The 13,669-nt window shown below is 37.4% G+C and overlaps 1 protein-coding gene across 3 annotated transcripts in view; it reads left to right on the top strand.

Annotated features, from left to right (window-relative positions):
- The window catches only part of CDH12 (cadherin 12), a 535,924-nt gene that overhangs the window by 481,558 nt on the left and 40,697 nt on the right, over positions 1 to 13,669 (top strand). For all 3 annotated transcript variants that reach the window (XM_063400437.1, XM_063400419.1, XM_063400429.1), the window contains one exon: positions 4,602 to 4,789. In XM_063400437.1, coding sequence (XP_063256507.1) covers positions 4,602 to 4,789 — 188 coding nt within the window. The remainder of the gene's footprint in view (positions 1 to 4,601; positions 4,790 to 13,669) is intronic.

The following is a 13,669-nucleotide window of genomic DNA, read 5'->3' as shown; positions in this document are numbered from 1 at the left end:
AACGATTAACATTATCCTTTCCCTTGCCTATTACACTGTAGTTAAAGGCACAGTGAGAAAATATGAACTGTTGTCCTATGATTCTAGCTAAACAGACATAAATCATTGCCTTTACAACTCAGGTCAGGATAAAAATTAAAATGCCTTGGTAATTTAAGATAACATGAATATTGCAATACATTATGGGTTTAGGGTTTTTTGTTTGTTTGTTTTTCCTGACATTAAACATTAAAGATTAAGGTGAAAGAGAGATAAATTCTTTTATTTCAATGTTTTTGCCTTTAAGAATCATGCTATCATGATCCACTGCAATGGAATTCTTTGGCAACTGCCAGAAAGCTGAAAAAAGTACAGACAAAGAAAATTCAGGAGAGAATAATCTTGCACAGTACAAGTATGGTGACAGACTAGAAAAACTGTTTAAATAGCATTTACAGCTGTTTGATTGAAGGCTATTATGCATTTAGCTTAAGTCCTTTGATGCTAACCTGGATTATTTCCTAATGGTTGTTTTGCTGATAAGAAGTAATGATGGTTTTCATGTGCTATTCCTATCAGACCTGAAAAGCTTTTTGGTAAATGATGGGGTAAACTTCAAGTGTGGAAAAACAACAGCAAAAAAACCTCTTTGTAAGTAAAAAAACCCACAAACAACCAAACAAAAAACAAGCAAAAAAACACCTAACCTCTTTGTAAGTAAAAAGCAAACCGCAGAACAGCTTTTGAGCCTTAAAAACTAAAACTAATCTAATCATGTCAGAAGAAGTGTAAATGTGTGCTGTATTTCAGTCAATATGACTGATTACCTGTCACTAACTTAGCTCTGATTTCATTCCACTGTGCACTTTGGAACCATCTTTGTTTTAGAAACTCGGAGGCTGCATGTATGAATTGTTAACTCACCTCTGCCTCATTTTCCTGAATGATTTTGGGGCTAAATAATTAGCCCTGTCAGTTATTTCAGCTTAAAAGCTTCAACAGCATCATCACTCATTTATTTTTATCATCTTCGTTGTTGCTGCTCAACATGAAACAAAAAGTCCTGACCAAGCAATATGTATTGCTACCAGCTTACCTATACATGAAAATAGCCTGACTTGCATCCAATATATGTGACTAAAATCAGCAAAGCGGGGAGCTCGTAGCAGAGTTCAATCTTGTACTCCAGTTTGAGGAAAATGAGGGCTTTCTCCTTTGGGAGACATCCCAAAAGACAAACTTAGCAAACTTTCTAAGCAAACTTAGAAAACTCATTTCAAAAAGATTTATGCAAACAGAAGAAAGGTTTTTGTTGGCAGAGAAGTCCCATCAACAAAATTTGACAGAATTGTTTGAGCAGCGTAACCAGCTGCTGCGTAAGTTTGTCTGAGGTGCCTGTTCCATCATTCCTGGAAGCTGAAGAGAGCAAGGTTTTCAGGACCTTTGGGAGTAAAAGGCTATTACTCAGGCCTGTTTCAATGTACCTCTATAACATATGGAGGCAGTGGTGTACACAGGCAAAATGGACAATAAAAAATGAATAATGCTAAACTGTCACAGCAAGTCCACAGCAAGAAGTAATGTCTGCTGGAAACAGAAACACAAAAATCTACAAAACTGTCTTTCTATCTCATTTGATGTATAGCATATATTGATAATTTCAAATGTCCTCCCTACAAAGACTGAGCCTGTCTGAGATCATGAAGCATTTGGACAACACTCTCAGGCACATGGTGTAGTTCTCAGGGTGTCCTGTGCAGGGTCAGGAGCTGCAATCAGTGTTCCTGAGGGATCCCTTCCAGCCCAGCATATTCTATGATTCTAGGATTCTATTATTTGAGGGAGAGGAAGAAAGGAATGAGGGTTTCAAGCTATATATTATATTCTCTTGAAGTTTTTCTGCTAGCTGGCAACAGTATCATTATTTGTTTTCATTTATTTTATTGTGAAAGTAAGTTGTCACAGTAGAACACTTAACAGTTTCCATATGCTGTGAAGATAATATTACAGGAGGGCAATGGCACTGTAATTACATACTACATCTTCAGAAATCTGACTCTTGCAGGGTTGAAGATTGCTTCAGAGTTTCAAATTAGTCTGGATGACCCCATTTTTATTGCTGTTGAATTTCTGGAAATGATGAAAGACCAAGTAATTGAAAATAACTGATAAAAACCTAAACAATTGGAAATTAGTATTTTAGTCTTTCTTTGACTTCATCTAAGTCCCATTTCCTTTTCATCCAGATACAATATTTTATACGGTAATGTTTGTTTTAAAGAATCTGAATGATCATCAGATTGCTAAAAATAGATCAAATATGGAAAAATCTATGACCATGTGCTCTTATATCTCATTTTCTAAATGAAATACATTCACTAAAATTGTGAATGCAAACAGCCAATGCTGCAGCAATTATTTCTGTTATCAGATATAAGTGCCTGTAAAAGACCTGGACATCAGGGCTAGGACTATGTTGTGGAAACTTAATATAAGATTCAAGTGTAGGTAAAGGCCTTTTCAGCCTCTTTTCTGCATAAATTGCATAGCAGAGACCCAGTAATACATATGTTTGTAAATGACATTGAATAATAGGATTATATTATAGGAGGATTTGTGATTGTATCATGAATACCATGTTAATTTTTTTATTCTTTACTCAGAATCCCTTAAGTACAGCTAAGAAATAACTGAGACTGTATTGTCATGACACCATTTTGTGTCATAATTGTCTTTTCCTGCTATTAGAACAACACTAAGAAGTGCAGCTTCCCTTATTATGTTCCCTTGGACAGAAAAGTAGTGAAATAATAATTGCTCAGTCTTTAGTAGCTCAGTACAAACCTATACCCTGTGATGTCCAGAAGTGAATGCTGATACAAGCTGGCTTTATTTATGGGGATTTTCTCTAACAAAAAAGGCAAATTTTGCCTTGTGGTATACTTAGTGTACTGAAGGGCAGAAGAGGAAAGCAAACAAAAGATATTTTTCAGAGGCAATCAAACAGACAATTATATAGGTACCATAGCCCAAATAACTAGCTCACAAAAGAGTGAGCGTGTTCCTAATCCAGTAGTGCTAATGTCATTTTTTTGTCATCTGAAAAGATTGTAAAGCTGAAAAAGCTGACACAGCATGCATTGTAAGGAGATAACAACGGGGAACAGTGTCTGCTTTTAATTCAGCAGCTGAATGTGAAAGTCATCTATCCCGCTGTTACATGATCTACAGCTTCTCAGAGCCTCATTTTGGGATGTGTGGCTGAACCACTGCCGGGTGGAAATCTCTGAGACATCCCCCTAATGTGCCTCCCAACAGTCACAGTCACCTGTCCTGCTATGTTGTTGAAAAAGAGGTGCAAATTTCCTCCTGCATGTCACATGTAGCAGAACCAGGCAGGTAATTTCTGATGTTTTCTGAAGGGGATGTTTTCTGTGAGAGCTGTTGAACACTGATCCGGGAAAACAAAATTAACCAAGGGAAATAAAATGATGAGGCTACCTTTGATGAGAGACAGGATGAAGTGGATCAAACATCCTGGGCTCAAAACCAGGCCCAAAAGTTGCTGGCAGTTTTGACAGCAGAGACTGTTGTGTGAGGAAAGGCGAGCTGTGCCTGCCCACTGGGAATACTGGTCATGGAGGGGTTCACTGGCAGCTGAGCAAAGTAACAACACCAGCAAGAGGTGCAGCCAAACAGGGAATACCTGGGCACCTCAGGAGCAGTGAAATCAGTCAGAGCATCACGTTACAAGCCCAGGCCTGCTGCTACTGCTGTTGCTAAAATCAAGGTTGTCTCGAAACACTTTGGAGTTTTTTGTTTAGCTCTATTAACTATTATGTCTAGATTTTTCAACATAGCTGTTGCACTGAATGAAACTATTTTCTCTGTACATGTCAGTTACAATACGTATTTTTAAAGTGTGCAAATTTTTTTGACTTTTTAAAATTTTTTTTAAATTTTTTTCATTATTATTGTTATAGCTTGTAGTAAATAATCTGAAAGCAAAAGTGTTCTAAGCGAAAAATTGTTTAGCTCTGAAATTTTAGTAAGAGTACCCTCTGGTGGTTAACATACGAACAGTACTCTATATCTTCCAAAAGAAGCTGTATATAAAATGCTGAATTATAAAGAAATAGGTGGAAACTTTTTCCACTGAATTTTTCCTTCCAACCAGTGTGAAAGTCATAAATATATTTTCTAAAAAAAACCCCCTCAAAACCACAAAAAAACCCACAAAAACCCCAAAAACAAAACAAAAAACAAACAAAAATTTAAAAATAAGGAATAAAGTGCTTATAATCATGTACTGTCTATACATAGAATTTAATTCAAGAGAAAGTCAATCACATGTGAAAAAATAAAGATAGAAATATAGACAGATATCTCAAGAGATAAGGGTGCTAAGGCCTTTACAGTTGCAATGGACAAAATCTAGAATCTAGGGAAAATTAGTAGATAAAACTGGAATATGTTTTTCAAAACATTTGGTGGTTTCATCTAATTTTAATTAGATTATTTAAGTCCTTTTTTTTTTTGCACAAGCTCCATAATTTTAATCAGAAGCACCTGTGTTAATTACCAAGCAATCCCAAGAATGATTGTCTACCACTTTGTCGCAGGTATCTTCCATTTAAAAGTACCTGAGACCTCTCACGTTGGTTCTGCTATTGGACGGATCAGAGCTGTGGACCCTGATTTTGGGAAAAATGCAGAAATCGAGTACAACATAGTTCCAGGAGATGGAGGAAACTTGTTTGACATCACAACAGATGAGTACACCCAGGAAGGAGTCATTAAACTGAAAAAGGTATGTGGCACTGATGGGTGGATGTGCCTATGACTCAAGTGGTAAACTAGGTAAGGGAATGAAATGTTTTGCAATTTTACGTCATTAGTAGCACACAGTATTAGTGCTGTGTAAGTAGCTTATATCTACATTTGAATCCACAGTTGTGATCTTCATTTTCTTTCATTTCACATACAATCAGGTATGATCTTTCAAGTAATTTTAATCTCTGTCTAGAAAGTATAACTACTCTGTTATGAGAAGTTTTCTACCTAAAACTGTACAAAAAACATTTTAGTTCAGAGCATGGAATGAAAGAGTTGTATTTTATGTCCGATAAAATGTAATAAATTTTGGCTTATAAGCATTTTATTTGGAAAATTTTGATTTTGTGTTTTCTATTTTAATAATGAATATTGTAAAGTGCAATGGTGAACATAGCTTTCATTCAGGGTAGGGGGTCCTGAATGGTTGCAAATAGCCATGTCCTACTTCCAATCTTGTAATAGTGTACCAAGTAGCTGGTCATCAGATACTCATGCCGGGAAACACACTACATCTCAGCCATTGATGCTGCTTTAGTGCATTAGAATAAGTTCAAGATTACTGAATTTGTGAATTTCAATTTCATGGAAAGGTTGTATTTCATTTAGAATTTAGTGATTAAAGCACTCAGTAGGAGAAATCCAAAACAGAGAGTGACACATTATAACCAGTTATTATATTCTGAGCCCAGGCATCTACATATACAGCAATGATTAACTTGTTCAGTAGAAAGAAATCTGAACCATAGGTCATTTTGGAAGGCACAGTTATGTTTTATTGACAGCTCAGGCTAGTAGGTGTAAATTTTGTTAAAAAACAAACTATTAGCTGAATACTATAAAAAGGTCTGGGAAGGAAAGGATTCTGGAAATGTATATTAAGATAAACTTTAAGGAAAGTGAAGCTTTAATTCTAAAAAAAATTACAGTGTAGGTGCTTAACTTCCCTCAGCTCTGACCATAGATCTATATTTGCATTATATTCATCCTAATAATGGAAGTGCTGGCTTCGACCTCCTGACCTGTGAAATAGTAAATTATCCATGGGTGCATTAAAGGACAAGATGATTTCAAGTCATTGACTCTTTTGCTAGTTTTAATGACAAAATGAAAGCCACTACACTCACAGGAAGTAATTTGTCAAAGAGACACAAACTCTTTGACCTCTTCACACCCCCCTTCTTTTCTGCCTAAAGGTTTGGGTGTTCTGTTTCCTCCTAATGGGAATTTGTAGACTTTGTTTCATTTTTAAAACCCCTTCTGATCACCTTTTCCCCTCCATGCAGATGACTCAAAAATGGGTCCATCTGGAGCTGTCAGGCTGAGCAGCTCCATACCCCTCCATATGCACTGCCAGTCAGAAATTGCAGTGAGTAGGAACCATTAAAAATTAATATTTGATCATCAGGAACAGGTTTTTTGATATAATTCAGTCCTCCTTGCATTAGTGCTAAGCCTCCTCTGTGCTTCTTGTTTTTATACACAACAATAGAATTTTCCATACTTGTGGTCAAGTGTAAGTATTACCCACTGGTGGTTGTCCAAGTTGGCAGTGGTGATGTTGATAAGAAGGGTCCCAGGTAAGGGTAATTAAAAAGGACTTCAAGGCTCTGGATTGGTGGATGGGACAGGAGTGCAGGCAGTGCTCTGCTCAGTTCCTTCAGCAGCAGAGATGAATGATGAGAAGAACAGGAAAACCCATGTTAGCAATAAGTGGTTTAAGGGCTGGTGCCATTGGCACAGTTTTGAGGGTTTTGATCATGGCACAACTTTCACAGCACCAGGCCTGCTAGAGTCAGATGGGCTCCACCTATCTAACAAGGGCAAAAGGATTCTAGCCCATGAGTTGGCAGGGTTTATTGAGAGGCCTTTAAACTAGTTTTGAAGGGGGAAGGGGATGAAACCAGGATCTCCAGGGATGAGCCTAAGGGCAGTAAGTCTGAGTCGAGGGTGAAATCAGCCCGACTGAAGTGCATGTACATTAATGTACCCAGCATGGGCAACAAACAAGAGGAGCTGGAAGCCATGGTACAGGAGGAAAGCTGTCACACAGTAGCCATCACAGAAACGTGGTGGGATGACTGGGGTGCTGCGATGGACGGTCACAGGCTTTTTGAAGGGATGGGTGAGGAAGGAGAGGTGGTGGGGTGGCTCTGTCCCTTGACAGGATAGAATTTGAGGTCAATGGTGATGAGGTTGAGCACCTATGAGTAAGGATCAAGGGGAAGGCCAGTAAGGCAGACATCCTGGTGGGAGCCTGTTACAGACCACTCAACCAGGATGAATAGGTGGATATATCATTCTATGAGCAGCTGGAGGAGGTTTCAAGGTCACCAGCCGGGGTGGGGCTCTGGTAGCCCTTCTATTTATGGACAGAGAAGGGTTGGTGGGAGATGTGGTGGTCAGAGGCTGTCTGGGGTACAGTGATCATAAAATAATAGAGTTTTTAATGTTTGGTGAAACAAGGAGAGGCATCAACAAAACTTCTACACTGGAATTGTAGAAGGCAAACTTCAGCCTTTTCAGGATACTAATCAGAGAGTACCTTGAGAAACAGCCCTTAAAGACCAAGGGGTCCAGGAAGGATAGACATATTTCAAGAAAGAAATCTTGAAGATGCAAGAGCAGGCTATCCCTATGTGTCAAAAGATGAGCTAGTAGGAAAAACAACAGACCTGTCTGGGCAGGGAGCTTTTGAAGATACTAAGGAGTAAAAAGAGGGTATATCATCTTTGGAAAAATGGGCAGGCAACTGGGGAAATGTTTAAGGATGTCATTAGGACATGCAGAAAGAAAATTAGAGAGGTGAAAGAAAAAAATAAAATTGACAGAACCACTTCTATATCCAGATATATTAAAGTTGGACATTGTATTTAGTCTTTCCAGCAACAAGATAGGGCATAATCTGAACTGAGGAACTTTTACAACAGCAGAACTTTGATCAGTGTTGGCTAATGTAAATGATAGATCTCTGTCTCTGAATACAGGGGAAAAACTGTAATCCTAATCCCTTCTCAATCTTCATCACAGTGAGAGGGGACAGTGAGAGAATGTGAAGGTCAGGAAATACCAGCTTTGTTCTATGCAGGAGTACGGAAAGAAAATAAACTAAACAAACACACAGGGCTTTCAGCAAAGAATGCCTTTATACTGATCCTACACTTTGTCTTTCACAAAGCTTTTCTCAGAGAAAAGATCCCTTTCACAAAACTTTAAATCATCCAGATGTTTTAAAATATTTTTGAATCATCTAAAATTCATCCACTTAGGTGCTTTCCTAGATCCCAGGTTAGAAAAAGAGCAATATGGATTCTTGAAGATATTGTTCACTCAATTGTCTTTTTATAATCTTGCACTTGTAGTAATATAATTGTGTTTCGTGGATTGCAGTTGTCAGATTACAGAAGTGCTGGACACTCACAATTTTATAGACACCTATTAAAACACGTGCTACTTGTGCAGTACTAGCCTATAGCAGCACTATTCATTTGCCTGAAGAGAAGAAATTTTACATTGCAAGATGTTCAAAACACTTTGACAATTCAAAACAATTTGACCTTGTGGGATTATGCAAATATTTAAGTATGTATTGAAGTCTTTTTATAAATGAAAGTAAGTGAATGAATAAGACCAACACATTCAATTAAGAATTATAAATAATAAACTGTGAAAGCCATTAATAAAAAGTGCTACATGCTTTAAAAACAGGTTTTGACTTTCTTGTGTATCTAAGTGCTGCGGTAATTCAGTGCTGAGCTATTTCAAAACCATTTATAAAATTTGCTTTTATTTTCCCTGAAACATTTCTTTCAGCCAGAAACCGTCCATCACTGCACAGATGCTTTTTTGAGCTGCTGTTATGCAGAAAAACATTGAGAGATTTCTAGATCAAAATTGATAAAAAATGAAGCCTTCCTGGACTACCTTTATTTTTGGTGGAAAATTTGATGAGAAAAAAATTGCACAGGCTAAACTGTTCCTTTTAGCACACTAAGTGTGTTGACAGATGCAGAAGGCCATTCTCTGCCTCAGGGATTCTAAATGGGTAAAAACAGCTACAGCTGGACAGGTTGCACATCTTAAATCATCTGTTTTGGTTGCTCATTTGTTTTTGTGCTACGATCCTATATAAGTCTGATTATGACTACTCTTGTGCTAAATACATATATTAAAAATGAAACAGCTTTTCTTATATTCTGCTAAATAAATCATCCAAATCACCTAGCACCACTGTGTGGTTAGTACTGTAATATTTTTTCTCTCCAAATAAAAAATAAAGGAAAATAATATCCCTTAAAAAAGGGGGAGAAATTTGGTATAAGGGTAGTGCTTTATACAGTTCTCTGTAAGAATCAGAAATATTACTATCTTAGGAGTAGAATTATAATTCTTTCCCTTGTCTAGTCCTGTTTAATACAGTGTTTATTCCATTTGGTATTTAGATAGTATCTTCTATCATGCCTGAATCTTCAGCAAACTACAGTGGGTGTAAGCTGTAAGAAACATGGTGGCAGAAGGGGCCATCTCCTTCATGCCAGAGCACAGTGGCCTCACATGTGTCAGTTCCAGGCAAGAGACTGATTTTGAAATCTTTAATGACCAGGCACAACAGTAAAGGAAAATAGAAGATTCCAACCCTCTCTGAAAAGTTGTCGATAAAATTATTAAGCCAAGGATGTGTGTATACAATAAGCCCATTTTGTGCAGAAGCCTTTTAATTGGCTCAGTGTGTGCTAATCCAGAAACTGAGCAGGGCTCAGGCACTAAACCTGTTCTGCTTGAAGACATCACTTTACTAATTTGTGCAATGTTTCATCAAAACTTTGGAAAGCAGCTGTTTCTAGGCTTCACCTAGAAGCCCTGTTGTGATCCTACACTGCTCCACTTTAATGGGTGAACTTCTCCACGTGGTTCAGTGGAAGCTCAGGGGACAACCACATCATCTTTTTTGTAAGTTGTGCACCACTACTAAAACTAACTGATGAGATGACAAAGCTGTGGCCATAGAATCCCAGCATGTCACAGCATTGCACAACGAGAAACTGTAACTTTAGTGATGTTAAGATAGAAGAAATTGGGGGAAAATAAATGGAACCAGAAGATGCAGGAAAGTATTAGTAGTGTGTGCCTCCTTTTAATCTCAGGAGACACTTCTTAGAAGCCTTTGATTTCAGTTAGCTAATAGTGCTTTGACTGCTGGCTAAGTGGGACAGCCCATGTATGCAGCTCTGGGATGTTGCTGTAATGTAAGAGCAGTCTGAGAAGCCCTGTACCGCACAAGAGTGAGCATAAGGCAGACTCCCATGTCCTTCAGTGAGAACTGCATTATAGCTACTCCTTGCTTTACTGCCAAAACTCATTGCTCATCACACCCCACCCATTCTTTCTCCAAAAGCAGGGAATTTCCTCTGCAAGTGTGAGCACAGGCAGTGTCTGCCTATAATCATAACTCATGAGTTTGTGGGAGTGGAAATAGTGGTTGTGCATTTTGAGGAGGAAGAGCAGGCAGAAAGTGGTGAGCTGTGTGCAGATACAATCACAAAGAACTAGGAAGAGGAGACATTCAATTTTTGTAGTTTGTGGATAAAGCTGTTTGGTTTGGTTTTCCCTGGAACCAGGAAAGTCATCTTCAGAAATGGGTGAGATCCTTGAGAGCAACAAACAACTGAACCCCTGACACTGGTCAGCTTCTCTCCTTCTCCAGATAGAGAACACACATATATTTTGCCCATTTCCCATCAAATCTTGAAATATTCACCACAGATCCCATTTTTACTCTAATTCTCAACTCTAAGTAATGAATGCTCCTGGTTGGTCAAGAGACTAATTTACATAACAGGCCCTGTAATACCACTTATTTCCTTATGCTATTTAAAATCCAATGCAGAAGTCCAGTTACTGAAACATAACTACTCATACAGAAACTGTGTCAATGCACAGCAAATTGTCTCATGCCAATATTTCACAAGATGCATAGGTGCTCCACCCATTTGAAGGGAAGAGTTTTTCTGATTTTTGAGAGCAGCACATGTGACCCAGAGCTATTCTGCAATTGCACAGTGCTAGTATGAAGTCAAGTCAAAGTTATTATGCACTTCCTGTCAACCCAGTCTTACTATCCATAACTGTCCCTGTGTCCTGGGGCTTAAAATCCCATCCCAGAATAGAGCTTTTCCATCATTGTAGGTGAAATCCTCTATCAGAAACAATACTCTTGTATTTCTTATGTGTGGATAAGGAGCAGAAATTTCTGGAGTTTTCAGTCCTGACTCTTTGTGAAGCAGAAGAAATTGACAGGGTAATTATTTTCCTACCCTTGTTGTGCTTTTGAATTCATAAGCACATGTGCATGTTTGTGCTTGAGAATTCATTATATCTTTCAGACCAGTTTTTTTCTTCCAGTTCTTTAATTTGCTCTCTCTCTCTTTTGCATTATATCATATAAAATTTTAAATATAGGTACATATGTATAGCAGCATTTCTTAACTTCTTCCTTGAATGTGGTAAACAGTGATATTTCAAAATATGTTTATTTTTAATACAGAGCTGGCCTTGTGCTGTCCTAGTCACTCTAAATAAGTCCATTCATGGTACTTACAGAGTTGCAAGGTAAAGTGATTTGTCAGTATGCATTTGATTTGGGGATTTGTAGAATAGCTTTGCTGAGCACAGGTGTGTATATGCTGATAGCACTTTACTAGGCAACTATATAGAGCAGCTCGTAACCTCAACAGAGAAAAAGCAGATGAGGACAAGTTGAGGGGGCCAAATGCATCTGTTCTGCCACTGGTACTTAGAATATCAATTAGAAACACTCCAGTTATTGAATAGTTCACAGTTAATAAAGCATCACCTTGATATTAGCAAAAATGCTTTTTTTGTGTTTACTGCACAAAAAAAAAAAAACAAACCCAAAGAACAAAAAACTAAAACAAAAGAAAGCAAAACCAAACCAAAAAACTTCTGAAAAAATAAAAAAAGCCTTATTCAAACTTACCTTCTGCATGTAATTACTTTTATAGAAGTAATAAATATTTCCCTTGCTTATTAAAAAAATCTATGAAGTAATTTCATTAAAATCTGATTAATTGAAAGATATTCCAAGAACCTTAATGGGCTAGTTTGGGGGGGTTTTGTACAATTCAAACATTCTACTGTGTTTGTATCTTTAGCAGGATTCCAGATTCGAAATGAAAATGGGTTGAGCACCCTCAGACAGTTATTATGTAACAGCAAAACACAGTGGTGGGGGGTTTTATTGTTTGTTTGGTTTTGGGTTTGGGATTTTTGTTTTTGTTTTTGTTTTGTTTTAATTTAAGTAAAATATTGTGTGAACCACTCATTTCCTTGACAATTTTTAGTGATATCTACTAAAAATTACAAATACAATAAAATGGTTTTTTAGCATGTTTTTTAAACCAAAAAATAATAATTTAAAAAAAAATCCAAAAGGTTTTGCCTGAGACCTATGCAGACATTCAGTTCTACTCTTTTCAGGCAGACTCTGAACAATTCAGACAAATGCCTAAGTCTTAAACTATCAATACTGTCTATATGACTCTACTCTTCAAATATGGGAAAAACAGAACTGATCGGAGATTGTAGCATGCAATCCCCATACACACAAGAAAATAAAATCGTACTCTTGTTATGTGATATATGTTGTACAAAATCTTTTTCTATTTGTAATTAAGTCCTAGGTTTACCACTTGCAACGTTTCCCATCTCTCCATACATTTCAGTTGCAGTTTAACCCCACTTAGGCTAAAGGCTAATTTCTGCTATTTTGTGGGAGTCTGTCACTGATTTCTTTCTCTCATGATGGCTCATCACTTTCAGCCTGTCTCTTCCTATTTTGACTGCCATCTGTGCTTTGCTCTGGCTGCATAACCTCTAACTATATTTATCATCAGGCCCATAGAAGGACAGAAGAGAGGATGAGTTGCTCAGAGGTTACAGTGGAAAACCGTTACCCCTTCTTGGGATCACACTGCCTATTTAAAAATAGTATTATTAGTAAAATTAGTATTACCCCATAATGCTGGGGATTAGAGAAGTAATGCACCCACTTTTGTCTGCTTCCTGCATACCTGTGCAGTGAAATATACCAGTCTGAACATTCCAATAGGCAGAACTGTTTGAAATCTTACTGCTTTCTCTTCCCCTTGCATCATGAAATGTTGTGACTGGGCAATGGCAGTGCACCATGATCTGGTATAAGTGTCTTGAAGACTAATTTGGTGAAAGACAGCCTGCAAAATTGCATGAATTGTGGCTCTTTCCATTAATACATCTCTTTGCAAATATACTGATGTATTACAGGAGCCAATCTGAGAAATTTTAATGCAATTTTGGGCGTATGAGAGACACATACAAGGTATTACTCTGACTTACTTCCTATGTGGGAGCTTAGATTTCTTGCTTTCTTAATCATTCATCTCTAGCTTAACATCTGAATTTTTCTTCTCCAGACTTAGTCTTAAACTTCAGATTTCTCCTCTTGTTATATTTTTTAAAAGTGTGTTAACAATTTTTATAAATATCTGAAGAAGGGTTTCTTGGGGTTTTTTTTCGTGGGTTTTTTTTTTTTTTGGTGTTGGATGTTTGTTTGTTTGTTTGTTTGTTTTTTGCTTAAAATTGTTTTGGCAATGGATAACAAGCTAGCACAAGTAGTATAGAGAATGAAAACACAATGTGGCAGCAATTTAGATAATGGACCAATGTGTCTATTTTTAGTGAAGGCAATAGCTTAGGGTTTCACCACTGGGGCATAAGATCTACCAGACTTAATTTTGCCTGTTTCTTCTCAGGCTGAGTTTCTTCTTCATGTCAGTCCAGACACAAAGTTGCAGCACAT

Source organism: Prinia subflava, chromosome 1 (genome assembly GCF_021018805.1).
Source record: "Prinia subflava isolate CZ2003 ecotype Zambia chromosome 1, Cam_Psub_1.2, whole genome shotgun sequence".
NCBI lineage: Eukaryota > Metazoa > Chordata > Aves > Passeriformes > Cisticolidae > Prinia > Prinia subflava.
This window is presented reverse-complemented; position numbering and strand designations above follow the sequence as displayed.